Raw genomic sequence first — 19,928 nt, 5'->3', positions numbered from 1 at the left:
GGCTGAGTCAAGGTAGACCAATAGGCTTTGCAAAATGTAGAACTTGCTCAATGTGTGGATATGCTGAAATAACCCAAACCACCAAATTTTAAAAATTGTAAAGACTTCACCATCAATGAAAACATAACTGTCATACTAAATATGTAGTATATGCCATCATTTGCAACTGGGGGAAAAAAAATCTAAGTACAACAATAAGAACTACGGACCAGAATCAGAGAACATCTGAACACAATAGGTTCACAAGACCAGAAGCTCCCACTGGCAAGCTAACCACCAACCAGACAACAAAAAGAAAATCTGTTTAATTGGATGATAAACTGCTGTATGTGGAATTAGGGGCGGGAATCGGGGACACAAACTGAGGTAACAGGAAGCACGAATGATCTGCAGATTCAGAGGTGTAACTAATGGTCTAAACACAGATCATGAATTCAATGTGTTCTTATAAATATGCACGACCATGCAACGGCTAACCATGTCGGGGGGGGGGGGGTGGGGGGGGGGGGGGGGGGGAGTAGTGAGCGGGTAACTGGCCCACCCTTTAAACCCCTGGACCATGAGGACCTATGTTACTTGGGACCATCATCACAGTAGGCTCAAAATAGGCCAAATATACTATCTTCAAGCAATATGCTCATACATGTCAGCCCTAGTTAACAAAGTTAGAAACTTTAAATATATGCATTTGAACTCATAGTATATAACTAATGGCAAGGATGGACTCACGGGTCTTTAGTTATCAGTACACTACCGGTAGACACATACATATAGTCCCTCACAGATAGATATCAGAAGCAATAGTGAGATTGCGTATATAATGCTGTTTAAACTCCACTATCTACTTAGACTAGGATGTGCAGGGAAATAGTTCCATGAACTATCCAGTTAATGCAGGTCTGTCGCTCCGTACTGAGCATGTGCACATTACACAAGTGTCCCCAGTTAGTAACCAACTTGCATGGAGTAGCGACTTAGAAGAAAATCGCCGCACTGCATAGGGGCATATATGCCTGAATTCACAGTTCCCATTCCACATCTGGAGGACAACCACACATCGTCAGAACACTGCCACAGGTATTTCGCCAGACATTGAGCTCGACATGCTCGCGCACATTTTTTTGTGTCAGAATATGTACATTTGTACACTGAGCCAGCCGCATGGTTATGTGAAACTTTTCTAGTTAGATATGATGGCAATTAAACGCTGCACTATGCTCTCCATACACTCGCCTTAAACAGGCCTCTGGCATTCCAGCACCCACTTGCCAACAACCCATGGAACCACTTTTCTGACCAACTTTGCAGAAGCATACCCACTTAGCACCCCACTACCTGCCAAGCGTTAGAAATATAATTTTGCAGCAGAATCGCACATGCCCACTTGGGCATAAAATCCTTTTAGGCCAACACGAAATCGCACAATGCACTAATTGTGCACAGTAATGCACAGGCCCAGCCCGGTCAACAATTCACCAGGCAACGCCCGACCTTACTGTCACCACAGGTTTTAAAAGATCAAATATCAAATGGTAGCAACCAGCAATGCAACAAACTATTGCACAGGCGGTACCCGCCTCTCCCACCACCACTAAGACAGTGGGGACGGGGGGTGGGGGGGTTGTCCTCTTATGGGGACTGCAGAGACAATGTCAGACAACTAATTACCCAATGGCTATGCAACAAGCAACTGCACTGGCAGACAGAATTCTCTAAATACAATCCGGTTTTCTCCACAGCAAAAAGCCCTGACGGGGCCATCAGATCCACCACAACTCAAAGACTTGACCTGCATACTGGCTAAGAGACAAATTGCTATGGCCTGAAAAAAACCTGCAGGCCCAAACTACAAGGCATGGGTTAACGGGGTGATGCGATGGATTACTGCAGAAACAAGGGCATGGGAAGACAGCGTTATCCGATCAACCGATGAATCAAGCTCCACCCTGATGGCATGGAAAGAAAACCACCTGCATGCTTTCCTCCCCGGATGACAAACCCCCCCCCATGAACAATAATGGGCTTGCCCACACAGCACTGCAAGAGCGCAGCTCCCTCTGCTGAAGCAGACATTGATCGGGTTATCCCCCTCGGGCCCCGGAACCCCACCAATACCCTACCCCACTGCTTGCCAAGACATTTGAATAAGGACATGGAAAACTCGGAGACACTTAAACGTTGTTCAGTTACCTTTACATAAGTGAAAACGTTACTGTTTGTTAGGCAACACTGATGATCCTATCACTGTAAGCACACTCAGTTTTTGATATATGTAATTGTATGTTAACAAATGCCAATAAACAAATTTAAAAATAAATCAGATCAACCACAATCCAAAGACGTGGCATTAAAAAAAAAAAAAAATACCTAGGTAAGGCCATCAACCAACTAATACAACCTACAGCCTCAAACAGACAAACCTATACTAAACAGACCTCTAGACTACCAGGGAACTATAATACATCTCTTCCTTCCCTCCCATGGGACCGTTACCTTACTATTTTGTTATTAAATGATCTAAATATATGCCAACAATGTGTTTCAATTATGTTAATGTGATAAACATGTTCAATACGTAAATATGAACCAATGGAACAAACAAATGTACTACTGAAATGCCCACTTATCACCCTCACCATATGTCACCTATACACATACACCCGTCTGTCAACTTACCAGCCTTTAAAAGGATCCGGAGGGGTCGAAACACATGTTGGCTGACCACTTGTAAGTATTGGGTACAGATTAGCTTCATTCCCAAGAAATAGGTGTGGGCAGCATCTCTACCAACCCGGGACCCTGCAGCTAGGCTAATCTAAGCACCAGTAGAAAGGACCAAAACAATTAATTTACACAAAAGTATAAAACTAAGAGTGAAGCTCAAGTGGAGACTAGGATCTAGGGCCCATCCTTTCCGTAAATTACAGACCTGCTTTTCACAGCACAAATTGTCTTGCAAATGCAACCATTGGGACCTAAACAGTGGATGAGGGCACCAAGGAGAGGTTTTGGTATGAGTGAGGACACCGTTTTCTGGGATTATGTCGTAGTCAGTTTGAGGACATCCATTTGGTGTCATCCAAGCACTGCCCAACTCTGAAAAGACCCAAAATCGCCAATCTTAATGAGCACCTGCGTGTCGTCAGCATACGACTGGAAGCTGACTGTCTCCTCAGAATATCCATCAGCGGCAGCATCTACAAGTGAAACATTGATAGTGATGACCCCTTGTAATCCTTCTGTAATGTCTGTTATAGTTAGAGTATTCCATCTATGGTCAAGGACGGCACATTTTATTTTTGAGGGCGAACGTTGTACAGGAGTAACAAGTCCACCGGTGTTTGTCCCTCCCCTTCCTGTTTTATGTATGCAGGTGAAAAACAGCCGCACACTGTTCCAGGCTTTGTAACGAGCCGCAAAGACTACCAGGGCAGTTTTTTTCTGGCGATCACTGTGAATCTAGATGTAAATCGATCGTGAAGACGGAGCATAGATCGATGCACCCTAATACGAAGGGTAAGTTGGTGACACTGCTCGAGGGGTGCAAGTATAGTCTTATGGAAATAGAATGGTTGTCTAATTTAGGACGGTACCATTGAAGCCTTTTGAAGCACTGGATGCTAATATGTAATTGTTTTAATTAAATGTTTGAAATAGCATAGAAATGGCACTGGGCCACCCAAAAAGACCACCAATATGGTCACTTATAGAATGTAACCGGCTGTAACGGTGTAAGAAAGCCACCAGGTGTTAATCACGGATTATAAAAAAGGTTCCCTTGGTAGCTGGAATCCGATTGCCATTGGTTGTTAATGACTAATAAAGCGAAGGGTCTCATGCTAGTTAGTGGTGTAGTTGGCGACTGTGTTTGGTCTGGTTCTATATACTGAAGTTATTCTTGGAGAGCATGATCTGTACCAATGGGCGATGTTTTATATCTACAGGTCTTACGTCTACATTGAAGGCGATTCTGCTTGTCCGTCAATGGCACTAAAAACGTATGCTAGTACGGTGAGTCACATGTAGGAGATTGTTAGCTCCAACTTGGTTTTGGCTTTTTTTTTTAAACTGAATACAGTGTTACTAATATCTGTCTTTCTATGTTTTTTGTTCCCCCCTAGGGTTAAGAAGAACCCCACAAGAAAAGTGTTTGAATGTGCTGTATTAAAAATGTTTAAACCTGTTTTTTGTTGATAAATTAATTTTCTAATCCCCTGAAGAAGTTCTTTTACATTACCAACTGTTTAATAGGAACGAAACAAGTCAGGTGTTTTAAGGGTGTATATAAACCAAGAGTGTACCCTAAGAGTTAGGGACTGTCTTTTTGTACACTTTAGAAGTGTTTATCAGGCTACAGGGTGAGTTGTAGGTTTTAGATAGCTAGGAATTTAGTAGACTAGTACACGCTATAGGTTTTTGCACTTTGAGGAGTTATGGAGAGTGAGTTTACAGACTCCATTGTACTGTCTCCCTTTTTTAAAGTCTATGTAAAAGTGTTTAAACTGTTTTGTTGCAGTTGGGTGCTTAGCAATCGGTTTTTAGATTCTATGAAATGTATGCATATAAGATCTTTTTGATATAATAAAATATAATTGTCACATTTATCTGTTGTGTAATTTGTAAAGTGGAGTTCCTTAGGGGGTGACAACAGAGACCACAAGATTCTTTTTGTTTAGAAACGGTTGCGTGCCTGGTTGGGGGGGGACGAATCTTGGGGTCATTTAAAATGTTCCCCATGTCTCTCTTTTGTTAATTGGAGGGAACCCCTTGAGGTAGACCACATCCCTGAGGTAAAGGGTCTCTGGTAAACCTCCCAACCTCACTAGTTGCTGGCAACAAAAAAAAAACTAAGAAAAACGCAAACCATTTGATTGCAGAATGTCTCGGAACGTGCCTAGTTAGTAAACTCAATACCTTTTTGATCCAGCAGCAAAAAGACAGGAACTGTGAATACATTGTACAGGGATGGCAACAGGCAGGGTAGGGTCCCTGTGGAACTCAGAAAAAAGTATTGGTGATGCTTTTTATGATTGCAATTGCCTGCAAGCCCTGGTGAATTTTGCCACCATGCACCAGTCCCCAACAGTCTTTCACTCCTTCAAGTCTCCTCTCCAAAAGTTCTTCGCCCTAGCCTTGGTTAGCGCACACTACCTTACCATCCACCTAGTGCCCACATTCAAACACATTGCGACTGTTACCACACTCAAGTTACCATAACACTACAACCATGCCTATGTCTACCCATAACACCAATCCATAACTCAACAACCCTGCCCTATGGCTCCAACACTTTGCATCTAAACCCATTCCTATCCAACCATGTTCACTTGCCATGAGAAACGCCAGACTTGGCACCAGACTCACTCACGCCTCCTACCGCCATCTGACTTCCCTCCACCAAAATAAATACCCACAACCTATCACCAGATCTGCTTCCTCTCCACACACACGGACATCCCAACCTATTAACCCTGTTGTGAACACTATCAAAGGGGCATTAATTAATGCTAGATCTCTCAATCCACAACACAGAGGTGGCGGACCTCATCCTAACCCATGACCTGGACTTTATGGCCGTCACGGAAACCTGGCTTCATGCAGCCTCTGGACCTCTACTCTCGTTGGCCATTCAAACAAGCTAGAATATCAGAGATGACCGCAATACTAGCCAATCTAAAGGTGGTGGAATTGCCATCATCCACAAAAACTCCCTTAACTTCCGCCTCTCCACTTTTCATCAAATCTCATCTATGGAAGCCCTAACAGCCAAATTCGCCTTCACCCACAACCACACCATCTCACTCCACCTACTCTACAGGCCCCCAGGGTAATTATCCACTTTTGCTGAAGACCTCTCCAACATTCTGACAGACAACACTAAAACCAACTCCCAAATTATTGTACTAGGTGACTTTAACTTGGGACTCACTGACCCCAATGACACGGCTGCCCTGACAATTCACAACCTGCTCAATAACGCAGGCTTTACCCAGCATATCAACACCTCCACACACTCCAAAAGGTAGAATCCTTGATTGGATAGCTGACCTCAATTGCGGATTCAATGTGGTAGCTAACCAACCTTGTGCCTAGACAGACCACCACTTAATCACCTTCAACATCCCCGCTAAAACCATCAGCTCCACTCCAGACGTTGCACCTGCTATCCCCACACGAAATAAGCGCGACATAACCTGCGACATTCTCCTCCCTCTCATCCTTCCAGTCCTGAACGAACAAGCGCCATTATGCGCTGACCCCACTGTCCTGGTTGACACCTTCAACCATACTATGCTCAAAGCCCTTGACCTCACTGCCCCTTCAAAACTGAGAAAACCTAAACCATGAGCTCACCTAAACCACAAGCTCACCTCAACTCCTGGTTTACACCCCAACTAAGAATTCTTCGTAAAGAAAAACGAATCGCTGAATCACATTGGAAGAGTAACCCTAAATTAATAAATCTAGCATCACTCTAGCTACATTAAATTATAAGGAAGCTATACTCCAGGCGAAAAAAAAAAGACACTTGCAACAAACGCATTGAGCAAGCTAAATCCAATACTAAAGAACTCTTCTTCAGAATCTTGAAAGAATTGGAAACCCCTGTCGCTGCACCTGACACTTCCATCAAAGATAGCACCTGGTGCACTAATATCCAAAACGCTCTCCTTGGTAAGATAGCCACTCTCCAAGTCAAAATTATAGACTAGTCTACAATCCAACTTGCAACCCAACTCTCTCCCAGATTCATTTACTCTCTTCAGCTTCTCACCCCCCCCCCTCCCATCTACCACTGAAGTGGAAATTATCATCAATAGCCTTAAACCTTCTAACTGCCAAGGGGACCTCTGCCCAGCGCCCATCAAGGAAGCGGCCCACGAGCTAGCTTCATTCATCACTACTCTCATCAATTCCTCCTTCAGCACGGGGACTGTACTGGACAGTTTGAAGGATGCCTGGGTGAACCCGCTTCTAAAAAAAAAATTTTTTTTAAAATAAACCACACACAACCTTTGATACCAATATACCTACAAATTACAGGCCCATCACCACGGTGGCGTGCCTACTAAAAATCCTTGACCGTGCTGCATACCTACAGATTCAAGACTATCTTGAATCCAATAAACTCCTGGGTCTAAGGCAATCTGGGTTCCAGCCCCACCAGGGAACTGAAACTGCACTTATCGACCTCAAAACACAGATCAAAGATTTAAGAGAGAAGGGTAAACTTGCTACTACTTCTTCTCGATCTCTCTGCGGCTTTTGATCTCAATCAAATTCTGTGTTGGCACCTTAAACTAGCCGCCCATTTTTCTGATAAAGCCACAGCCTGGATCAGTTCATTCCTGGACAATAGATTGTTGTGTGTCTTCTCTCCATTAGCAGCAGCATCGCCGGCACCAGTCACCTGCGGGGTACCACAAGGTTCTTGTGTCTCTCCCACTTTGTACAACGTGTTCACAAAACCTCTATTTGATATTTTGGACTATCTGGGTGTCACATACTAATTATGCTGACGACACCCAGATACTCATCCCAATCTCAGGAGACTACGTCGCCGACTCTCTCTGTGAATGCTATCTACTTAGTCATCCAAGCTTGGATGGCACAACACGGACTGTCTAAATGACGAGAAGACAGAGCTCCTCATTCTCGGCTCTCCTCAAAAACTATCCAAGCTGGCCCCCGGCCCCCACCCCCATATATAAGCTTATTACAGCTAGCCGCCCTTTCCTATCACCAGCCAACTGTGTCACACTTGTCAGGACTCTTGTGCTGTCAGAAATAGACTATTGTAATTCCCTTTATTTGGGCACCAACAGATGTAACTTAAACAAGTTACAAATCATCCAAAACAATGCTATTAGAGCGCTCTCAACATTCCTAGGAACCAACACATCTCAGACACCAGACGCAACTTACGCTGGCTCTCCGTCCCTCAACGAATTACACTGAAAATACTTGCTCTCACTCATAAATGCTTATCCAAATAAGCACCCTTCTACTTAGCCAACAGATTTGCCCTCCACAACACTAAGAGAACCTCGCAGAACTGCTCAGACTAACTGCCTCGCTATACCACGCTTCAACCTTCAAAGATCAGGCGGAGCCAGCTTCCCAGTAATGGCGGCGAAACTCTGGAACTCGCTTCCCAACTTGCTAAGATCTGAACCGTCCTTCCACAGTTTCAAAAGCATGGCTAAAGCCTGGCTAACCGCCCAAAACCCATCACCTATTTGCCAACTACCTCCCATGCGCTAGCCACATGTCCTCACCTCTTGTACATAGGATTGCTCACCCGTAACTGCATTACGTATATGTTTATAAATGTTACTGTAATTTTAAATTGTTTAAACTGTAGTTGTATTGCCACGTCCGCCTTATGTTGTAACTAAATACGGGCCTGGCCTAGTGCACTCTATAAATAAAATAAATAGAAATTCAGCAGAGTCACTACGCACCCTGCACATTCTGTTTCCCCAGGAAGGATTGTATCCATGCCATGGCGGCTATGGAAAAAGTTGCAACCACCTTTAACTTGTGAATAACACTATGTAATCCACCAGGTCGAAAGCAGCCAATAAGTCCAACAGCATCAGGACGGCCATCTTACCCTTGTGCAGGCCACGCATGAAGTTGGACTTAAGGTTCAGCAATGCTGTCTCAGTACCATGGCCCTGTCCAAAGGCAGATTGCCGTCCATGTTATACATTGTGGTTATTAGAATTCTCTCAAATCTGGGTGTAAGCAACGCGATCTAAAATCTTCAGTACAAAAAGGGTATTGGTAATAGGCATATAGTTCAGTGCTTTGAAGGGGCACAGGCTAGCCTTTTTACTAAAGGAGAAATCCAAGCAGTGTGGTCAGGAACATGACTGAGAATCATAGCATGGAAACATGCTTTAAATGCCTTTGCTCGACATGAGTCCCCCCTTACAATTAGTGGGTTTCAGCTCATCAATAATCACAAACAATTCGGTTTGTGTGACTGGGCAGAAATTAAAGACAGATCCCATGGTCTAACAGGTGTCCTTATAGCCCATGATTTAGCATAATCTGCCCCCATCCTCTTCGCATCAATGTTTTGTTTGATGCTATCCAGTTTGTTAAGTATTGCATCTTGAATAGTTGACCACTCTGCATTTTTTTATAATACTCTTGCGAATAGGGTTATGCAATTTGTAATTCCTTTAGGATTCTGAACAGTTTTACTCATGCTGTGCTTCTCGGATACTATGGCCAAACCTATTTCACTTGGCTTCTATAATAGCGTCGTTGAAAGCCTTGGATGCTTCATTACAGTCTTCCTTGTCCTTCACCGCTCTGGAGTGTTTGGAAAGGAAAATATATTTTTTCTTGACTCAGATTTTCTCGGTGTAAACCAACTATTATTTTTCCTTATTGGGGCCAGTCTGGTTCCCACAGGCGCAAGGAAATTAACTGCCTTTTGCAGGGTCCCCTGAATTTCTTTGCTCATCTCATCCACATCCTGTAAACTCTCTGCCCTTATGGCAGAAGCCATTTCTGCCTGGCTTCTAGTGAGAGTTTCTGGAAGATTTGATCTGCTCCATAGGCGTAATATTTCTTGTCTGTCCCCGACATAGACCAGTCATGTGAATGAAAAAGTGATCTGACCAAGGACCCACAGACATATGACTAAGTCACTGGTATGTACATTACGTGTGGCAATCCAGTCCAAAGTGTTTCCCATGGCATGTGGGTATACACGCATTTCGCCGACCTATTTTTGGTCGTGGTACTTTTCATCGCCGGATTTTACATTGCCAGAAACCCCGTTTTTTTATTTTGGGGGGTGTTTTGTTGGGGTATTATTATAATAGTAACGGGGGGAGGGTTGGCAGGGGGAACCCCCACCCCCCAATAAAAAAAAAAAAACACAAAACAGGGTTTCTGGCGATGTAAAATCCAGCGATGAAAAGTACGACGACCAAAAATAGGTTGGTGAAATCACGTAGAACCGGCATGTGTGGGTTCTTTAATAAGCTGTACAAAATAAATTACTAAAGGATCATTCAAGGCTTTAAACAGCCAAATCTTTTTTGCAGCCCAAAAACAGGTTCAGATGTCCCAAAAAAGGTTTTAAAATTGGGAGCAACAAGCTACTCAAATTGTTGTGGGAAATGCTTCATGACAATATGGGGGTCTATAGATCAGTATCATATATGGTGGTTTGAGAATTAGCCCAGACTTTAAAATGAAGTCGCTCGCATCCATTTATTAAAGACATGTCAGCTTCCCAAACATCTAACGTCACTTTAAAAATAGCGGCCACTCCTCTGCATTTACCCTCTAAAATTGTACCCCTTTGGAATAGCTAGAGCTAACGTGGTCCCCGCTACCTTGAATAACCAACTCTGTGAGGGCGCAAATATCTAAATCAGGTTCATTTATATGAGGCGACATCTGTTGCATTCTGAACAAGTGTTAAGTAACAACATTTTAAGCCACGTGTCCTTAGCTGTCATTCTGCATAGGAGAAGCGAAGTTCCCATTACTAGGGATACTTACCACAATCAGATCTGCTCGACTTCATGGGTAGCTTTACGGAGCCTGGCCAGTACCCCTAACTCTTGTCATTGCCAAATTCATACAGGCATTATATCCTTCACACACTTACCCGGAGGGCGTTCCCACCACAAACGCGTTGAGGCCACATTAATGTGATAAAGGCGATATACAAATGACTATTACACCAGTCTAAGCACAGAACATAACTAAAAAAGGATATCCAGGGGATTTAAAATGTACACAGGATGTATTTCAATTACAAATAAGAGATTAGCTTTCAAACAGTTGGCATGGCAAGTCTCAAAACGTGCCTTCCGACATGTATGCAAATGTGGCTAATGTACGGTTTAATTATGTACCGAGCATGACTTACCCGGCACCCAAAACACACCAAGCCATTCGAGCCAACTCATCCATGCCACAGAGCCACCCAGTAGCCGCCACTGAAAAGATAACCTCCAGTACAGAGCAACATGTGCAAACCATTGTAGATCAAATGCAAGCCATACCTCCAAAAATTCTCTTTCCTGTAGTGCAGTGCCATTTTATACATAGCTTCTTCAACCAAAGAAATACGGCTGACAGCTTTGTGGTTGGAGCATTGGACATGTGTATTATACGTATATGTTGAAACTATCATGGTGGATATTCTTAATTGATGCTTAAAATGTTACTAACATTATTTGTTGAGGACCTGGACGGCCACAATCTTGCAACGCCTGCTTTCATTGCAGACAAGCACTCCAGCATGTATTCCCATCACAAAACTGCTCTAGCGGAGTGGAATGTTTCTCACCTTTTAAGTTTCTTCTAGATTAAGGTTGCTTTGATATTATGCACACAAATAAACCGCTGGCATACACAAGACAAATTAAAGCTAACATTTGAAAATACTGTCATGGTTTGAAACATCTGGGTGTTGAACTCCTGGCCGCAGCCAGGTTAGCTTGACAAGGACAGCTAGGGTGGACACTTCGGGCCAACTGGAACCAGGAATACCCACCGTCAACTTGACTAATAAAGTTTTTATAGTGCATCTTAGAAAAAAAAATGAATTACGGTAGTGCACAAACCTGCATGTTGTCCCAAAAATACTGGATTCATCTAATGCATGGTGGGCAAGTTCTCTAGTACAGGGGTCTTTTTCGTGTTTGGCTTACCTGAGTTTTCAAGTACAATTCCCAAAGGCCTTAGACAGCATACAAAAAGGCAAAGAGGGGGGGGTCCATTATACAAAACCTGCTGTAGTAGAGACAAACTGTACAATCACACTCGCTCCCTGTAAGCATTCAGAATCAAGGTGCAAGACAGTTCTTTCTCGCCACTCACCAATTGTTGGGATAGTGGTGACAATCTCGCCGAGTTTCAATTTATACAAAATTGTGGTTTTACCAGCAGCATCCAATCCAACTGAAAAAAAAGCAATAGTGACCAATAAGAAATACAGAGTATATGAGCAGAACATAATTTAAATATATATATCTCCACACACCAGAATTAACCATTTTGGTCGCACACACAGTACCACTCAGTAGCCATCACTATCACTACAAGTACACCGCCAGTTTACAGCCAGGAAGAATGCTTTGTGTGACTATAAATTAGCTCATATGTCAAGCCCTTGGCTCTAGGAAAAGATCTATAGGGTAGTGCTATGTTATAGATGGCATTTTCAACCCAAGACAGCTCTCAGGGATTCATACAACTGCAGTCATCAACATTAAGGGCAGGAGCTAAAACCACCTACTGGGAGTCAGGCATTGCCCAATAGGCAGGATCTACCACTGGGGAACCCGGAACAAGTACAGACCGCACCAAAATGTCTACTTCTACAGGACAGGCTGTTATGTATTTTTAGTTTTAACCATGCTTGTGGTATATACTGCGAATGTAAATCCTAGCCATGTAGTTATTAACATAGAGACCTAGTGTAGTACATTCAGGCAACAGGTAGGATTCACAATTAAATGCAGAGAATAATGTTGGTTTGGATTTCCGGCCTCCACACCGGACCATTAAGTTATGGTTCCTGGGGGTAAACCAAGTAACGACTGTACTCCTAACTTTCTGGGCAGTGTTCCAAGTGCCCCAGTAATAGTAAACAAAACTGAAATAGCAATAATTTAAAGAACTACAGCAATTCCAGCTAAGCCTGTATAATTAGGTGGAAGATATAAAACTTGTTTCTTTCCTGAAAAGATGTTTAACACTGTCTCCTAGTTGATTTCTTTCCAGGCACGGCGGTAGATACATTTTGCTTGGAGTCCCCATTCGTGTGTTTTTGCGCGTTTGGCACGGCTACCGGTCGTGGGACATTATATTCACCATCATATGCTTAATTGTGAGAGAGCAAATTCTTTTTTGAAATATCCCCTTTATATGGTGTTCCATTCTAGGTTTCTTTTTGAACTACTCCCATTACATGGTATTACATTTTAGATTTCCATTTGCAGCCTAAATTTCCCCCTACACCTACTTAATATGGCAGCAGACAAGACATGTAGTTATGACGACAAATATGTCACTGACTTATTGGCCAGATCGTCGCTGTTTTTCCAGTGAGGGTGAGAGTTCTCCTCTTACAACTGGGATGAGTTATTCCAAATGAAGAAACGTCTGATACGCACAGAACTTCACGGTACCATTATGCTGGAATACCTTAGGAATGGAGTATTACCGCAAGGACTCATTGTGAATAACGAGCCCAGATTATATTTAGACAACAAGGAGTTAATTGTTAGATGAGTTACATTGCTAATAAATGCGGGCAGGATTGGCTGATTTTTAACAATAGACAGCCAAAGAAATGAATGAAAACTTTGGAATTGGCAAAATTGGAAGATGAAATCAATAAACTAGTTCCGCTAGAGGCCTTTACTAAAAAGACTGGACCAAATCATTAGGGAGATTAATGATTTTAAAGAATCTACAGTGAGGGACAGAATTAGGAGATTAAAAAAAGGATATAGCCGATTACAAACATGAAAAGGCTTTCCGTTACACCCAAGAAGTTTATGTCCCGAATCAACAAAATGATGAGCCCAAAGAAAAATTTAAAAAAATGTTCGTTTTGCGAACACATCTTATAGTTCAGATGAGGAGGGTTTCCAGTCGGATTCCAATTATAGATTCAAAAGACGAGGTTCTGGCAGAGGCAATAATAGACGTAGAACCCGGAACTTCCGTCCAACACAACATGGACGAGGTCCCTTGTTAGGAGGCGCTTAGTACCAACTTGAGATCTCATCTCACCTCCCTATGCAATATTGTTGTCACTCATGGCATTGGGTATCTTAGTTACAAGGGAACCCTGGCTGTGTTGACTCAGTAAGGGTTCCAGATTCCAGGGGAGGTTGAGAGCTGAAGGAGAGAAGTGGTTCACTGCTGGGGGCCGTTCTCATGGATGTATCTTTTCTGAATAAAACCGCTCAACTTAACATTGGCGACGAGGATTGGGCCCAGTGAGACACGGCCCACGGCAACAACAGGAATCCTGCGCCAATTTTGGATTTTAACCGGGTGCAAGGAAGCACAGGAAGGGTATCCTGGTCGGTTTGACCCCCTGGACCTGGTCTGTGTCTCGGAGCGGACATAGTGCAGCCTGAAGCGGAGCGTGTGTCCCAGAAGCATCGTTTATTTTTGAATTTGGAAGGTGAGAGGAGCATCATTTACTTATTGAAATCTGGGAGTACGGTGGATTACTGAAGCAACGCTGAGTGAGGGAGGGAGGCCTAGCGTTACCTTCACACGGCCTTGCATCATTCAAATGCTTCAGTGAGAACAAGGTGCTGGAATATTGTCATTTTGCGATCCCGCCTTTGGATGCAACCACCACCACTATTTACATTTAAGTTTATTTTAACTTTGCAGATTTAAAGAGTTTGGATTACTTGCTACTTTTGGGGAACAGTGCTTCAGAGGAAGAGGTTTGCTTGTACTGGGGGGTGACAGCATCCAGGTTGAGACATGGCAAACATACCGGCTCCAGTTTTCTTCCTTCCAACGCCAGGTGAACCTAGAGGGCATTGGTTAGACTGGAAGGAGGGCTTTTACAAATATGTGCTGGCTGCATTTGGCCCCAACTTTTCCAATGAGCGCAAAGAGGCGCTCCTCTTTCATTGCTTAGGTGCTGCTGGGCAAGAAGTGTTAAAAAAGCTTCCAGAACCTCCAGACATTTTTCTTGGAATGTGTAGACCACTCCATGCATCCACAAACCCTCATCTCCCTATCTTGTACAGATTGTGAGAATGAGGCCTTACACATCATTGATATCACATTGAGAAAATTACTGCAGTATTAAAAGGGCGGGTGCTCCTATGAGGATTGCCTAGCGAGACAGGCAGTTATTTTTAAGGCGACTGATATCGTGGAGATGGTTGATCAGTCTTGAGTAGATTTAGAAGCAATGACAATAATTGCTGCCTTAACACTAATGACTTTTTGCATGTTAAGTGTGTTATGTGTAGTGACCATAATGATAGCAGTTTCTTTATTACTTATTTCTCATAAATGATTTGCATTATACATGAGTTTAAAAAGCATTACTGAGAGTTTTGTCAGAAGCTATTGAACATGAACTTTAAGAGTGTGAGATCAATTTGAAGTATTGTGTTTTGAATGTTATAAACGATGCATGCATTTAATACATATACAAAGGGTTACTGGAAGGGTTGAGCATTGGACCATCAATAAAATATATGAGACATTAGTGAACCACGCATGTGCACACAAATGCGAAGCAGCCACCCACTGCAGGGGGTTGATTGCATGCTCCCTTTACTGATGCACGGTGAAACGTTAATGCTTTTCTCCATCTCTATTCCTACCACAACCCCTGCTGGAGGGAGTCTAGGTCATGCCCCTGGTGGTGGAGGAAAGACTCGGGAGATAGAGGGGATAAGAAGCATGTCAAGAAAAGCCGTTTGTATGGTCCATTAGGTTTACATGGGTACTAGACGTGTCCCAATTGTTCCTTAACACTGCCAAATGTTCCAAGTTAATGTCACATATGGAGTCCTTTTGAATGGGGCAGGTTGAGCAAATACCAGAAACGTTATGGTGAATTAAACGGTGCTGGGGAGGAAATAAATAGACATGACACCTGCAATGTGGCAGAATTGCCAAATGGCTTCATTTGAGCCAATTTGCACACACAATGCATTCCCCATCTGGCTCGGAAGTATGTGGTGGTGTGGTGTATATGACTTGGCTTAAATGGCGTATTGTGCTTCCACATTTTATTCCAAAGCCCTCCAAACACCACAACAGCTGGTGCATACATACACAGTGGACAAACAGCATGCGATCATTTACCAAAAAGTGCAAGAGCCCATTTACTGAAGAAAAAAAAAACATTTGTATGAGACGATACCCACTTCTATGGGTCTACAATCGTGTTTCAGCTCTTGCAATTCGAGAGGATAAATGTCTATTCCAAGATAAGAATGGCCCTCCCTAAAAATGACGGGCAATTAACTGGCTTAACGAGACCCCCAACACGAACTCCACACATACGTGTTCCTCTTTTTTTGGTAATCCTCAGTGAAGTGTGGCTAAAGTGCAGCAGCTCTCCAAGAAAGGCAACCAAAGCAGGTAGCCCTCAATGTGGGCTTAGATAGGTGATGCACGTCATCGATGTCAAGGCAGCATGGCCTCACAAGACTAGAAACGTGGTTTGTGATTAAACGTACTGAGGAAGTAGACTACTTTAGTTCCCTGTGGAATGTACTGCATGTTTCCAACGTTACCCTTTGCATTCACGCTACTTTTGTTGCTATGCATACGCTATGTGATGTCAGGTTAGAAGCGTCCTCTGCCTGGAGGAACAACAAGCCCAGCGCATGGTTACCACCTGTGGCACCACAATTTTGGTCTATACCATGGGTTTAACTGGCATAATGCAATGAGCACCAAGGAAAACAAACGCTTCAATCATTATGACATGGAGCGCCCCGTTCCAACTCTCCATCCATGTTACATTGTCCTGCCGGAGAGAACAAACTTGAGACAGAAAACAGACAAATGAAAGCACTTTCAGGAAGGTGTCAGCAGGTACACGTCTGGGGAAGATTCAGGAAGAGCAAGACTGCTCCAAGATAGTGGGGGAGTCTCTCCCAGGTGTGCTGGTAAGAGAAAGGGGCCAAGTATATATATATATATACACACGTGAAGGAAGAGGACCACATACGTGACCCCTGTCTGGCGTCCTCCGGGCAGCCCAAGGCAACTCCGGTGGAAACCTTTTTTCCAGGCGGGGCAGAGGGATAGCCACTCGATAGATTATAGTTCTAAAAGTGACTATTGCCATCGTGCGTTCCTTGCACTATAGCAAGTACACGGGTAAATAAATGGGGGCGGGGGCTTTCCATGTCACCCCCACCCTTCACTTAGTGAGTGGCGAGGGCCGTCTACCGATCGGGGGCGGAACCTCTTCTATGGCTAGCAATTTGTGGGTGTTCAACCTGCCCCTCCTCCTATGGCATGCGTTTAAAGGGGAATCGTTCAATTGAGCCATACTCTAAAGAGCTGTATAAAGGGTGGCTTTATGATAATTGTCAAACTGTCTTGTTTCTACAGAAGGCTAAACCCAAGGGGCAGACAGCAGGGGTGGGTCCCTAGCAGTCCTTACCCATGAGGATCCGCATTTGCTTCTTGCCGAAGAGGCGGGAGAAGAGCGAAGAGATGGTGAGGCCCATGGCGGTGCAGTGAGTGAATCGAGCTGCTCTGCCGTTATCGTTTGCGAGCCCCGTACAACGCTCTTGCTACAACACCCGCCGCTGCCACGTCCAGGCCAACGCGGAAGAAATGACGTCACCCGGAAACCGGCCGCAAGACCAGCAGACCCGCCCACGTAACCGTGCGTATTGCGTCACCAGGTAGAGTGAATGTCAAGCTATAATAGAGACAGAAAAGGGACATTATGGGTAGCAGTCATTTTGTATGCTCTCTGGTGCCTGAAACGTGCACCACACATAGCAGTGACATTTCAGAAAGGGAGATTTAACTAGACAATGTCTGTACAAGTATTGGCAAAGTAAATAGTTTGGGAATTTGCTAATGTCCATCGAAGTTTGCATTTATAGGCATTAGTAGAAAGGGAAATAGAGCAAGAATGCCAGGAAAGATTCGGGGGCAAGAGTGCAAGAAAGAGATGCTGCTAACAAGTGCGCGAGAGAGGCAGACAGTGGGATAGTAAGAGCAGGGCAATTTCTAGCCACCTTGGTGCCCAGGGCGAAACACCAGAATGTGCCTGCGCTTACTTCTCCCCCACCCCCCTGACTGGCACAGCCACTCCCATACTCTTAGCTCTCAACCTTCCATGGCCCTTGGGTGGGTGAAAACACCAGATTTTGTGTTTGGCAGGTGAAAGCCCATTTATTGCTATGGGTATGTAGGGAGCTTCAGCATGTTATTCTAACCAAAGAGTTTAACATTGTTAAATGTGATGGTATGCACTACTCCCAACACCTTTTCATAGCTCTCAACCATTTGTGCTGCCAAAGCGGGTGAAATCACCCGATTTTGTTTTTGGCGGGTGAGACGCCAATTGAATTGAATGGGCGTGCATGAGGCTTGGCGGGTGAGTCAGCCCTTTTAAAGGCGGGTGACACCCGCCAAAAGCGTGTGAGTTGAGAGCTATGCCTTTTATTAGTGATCTACGTGGTCATTTATTTGACTGCTGTCCACGCATGATTCGTAATCATGTTTACTCCAGTCCATGCCCTATCAAGGTGTGCATAGTGTTGTCATCTGCTTATTTGTTAAATGCTGTGTAGCCTAGTCTTTCACCCCCAGTATCAGACTGCCTGTTATGTTGTGAACATGCATTATTGTTAGTGCGTGGGGGAAGTTCTAGTTAGTGCATAGGAGAGATTGTGACCTGGTGAAAGCCAGCGTCTGAAAATCAAATGCAAATAGCTGCATTCGGCTTGATGATTTACCATTTCTGTACGGCTCAAGGCGTTTGTTTGAGAATCCTGCAGGCAATGTTATAAAAACGTCACTATCACGTAACATAATTCATTATTCTTTACTTACATGGTGGGTGATCACGTATGTTACCTTCAGGATCAACTTGTGCTCCCGATCGTTCGCTTGCCGCCATCGATCGTGACCCTCTCTGCCTAAGTAAACGTTAGTCTAGTGTTGTCAGGGTAACGTCGCCTAACAACATGGCCGTCTGCCACAATGCCGTCGGCCATCTTGGAAAGGACACCGTTCTGTCTGTCATCCATGTATTCCTCGCAGTGATTAGTGTTGTTGCTCTAAATGTAATATGTCTGTTGCGTGGCCCTGTTTATGTGTTCACTGTAAAAGTGGATGGGCGATGGATTGCCACGTGTGCATAAACATTTAATATCTTGGCAGTGAGTAACCACGTACCTTATCGGTGTCAAGGTGGTGACTTATACTGGCTCTAGGTCATTGCCTGTCACATGTTAAAATAAATATACAGTATTGAGACAGTAAGTTGTGATATGTTACAGTAAATGTGATCTGTCTGTTGCGCCACCCTGTGTATGTATTTACTGTAAAAGTAAATGGGCAGTAGATTGCCACATATGCATAGACATTTAATCTCTGGGCAGTGAGTAACCGCATCCTGGCTCTAGGTCATTGCCTGTCACATGTTCAAGTGCGTATACAGTTTAGCCATGTTAGGCGGAAACCTGTGCAGTTCCCTCTGGGACCACTGCAAAAGATTTAGGACTACAGGTGTTTGGCAGTAAACCCACTTGGTAGCAGTCTGTACCACACAGATTCACTTGGTAGCTGTGGCTGAGCAGTCAGACTTCCCTCAAGAAGAGTTAGGCAGTATGTGGAGTATACAATATAGGGCAATCTACACAGTAAGACAAGCAAACACGCAACAAGGCTTCGGTGTAAAGATATATAGTTATTTCTTTATAAGAACACATCTATAGAAAACACTCTGGCACTAATATGGCAAACGATTTCAATCACAATTACTATACGAAGGAAATATCAATCCCCCTAACAATAGTTCGACAAGTCTAGGTTCAACGGCATCACTTATTTGCAGACAGAGGTGTATGCTTTAACCTAGATGGCACTCTAGTATTCGTTAGGACGGGAGAGAAAAGGCGGGTTAAGACATCAACTCGATACCAATATTTTTTTAAGAACAAATGCAAGGCAAGAAGACAGGAACCACTGTAGATTCAAAAGTTCAGAGGACAGGCCCACTCGGAGAGAGGCAAGGCGATGTGTCCCAAAAAGTATCTTAGTGGAAATGCGCTTCGAGTCTTTATCGCAAATTGTTATGGAAAGATTGGACCAGTTCAGAACAACAAGTTAAAGAAAGCTTGGAGGCGACCCAATGGAAAGGCGAGGATTAAGACACCTCACTCTATCCGGCAGAAAGGGAAGCCAGG

At 43.9% G+C, this 19,928-nt stretch overlaps 1 protein-coding gene across 1 annotated transcript in view; it reads right to left on the bottom strand.

Annotated features, from left to right (window-relative positions):
• ARF5 (ARF GTPase 5) overlaps window positions 1-17,357 on the bottom strand; it is a 59,400-nt gene extending 42,043 nt beyond the window's left edge. The window contains exons 1-2 of the mRNA XM_069629525.1: window positions 17,162-17,357; window positions 11,863-11,943 (exon numbers count right to left, since the gene is read on the bottom strand). Coding sequence (XP_069485626.1) covers window positions 11,863-11,943; window positions 17,162-17,228 — 148 coding nt within the window. The 5' untranslated portion in view covers window positions 17,229-17,357. The remainder of the gene's footprint in view (window positions 1-11,862; window positions 11,944-17,161) is intronic.
• Window positions 17,358-19,928: the final 2,571 nt, after the last annotated feature.

This window comes from Ambystoma mexicanum, chromosome 12, assembly GCF_040938575.1.
Source record: "Ambystoma mexicanum isolate Mex_15411 chromosome 12, UKY_AmexF1_1, whole genome shotgun sequence".
Lineage (NCBI taxonomy): Eukaryota > Metazoa > Chordata > Amphibia > Caudata > Ambystomatidae > Ambystoma > Ambystoma mexicanum.
This window is presented reverse-complemented; position numbering and strand designations above follow the sequence as displayed.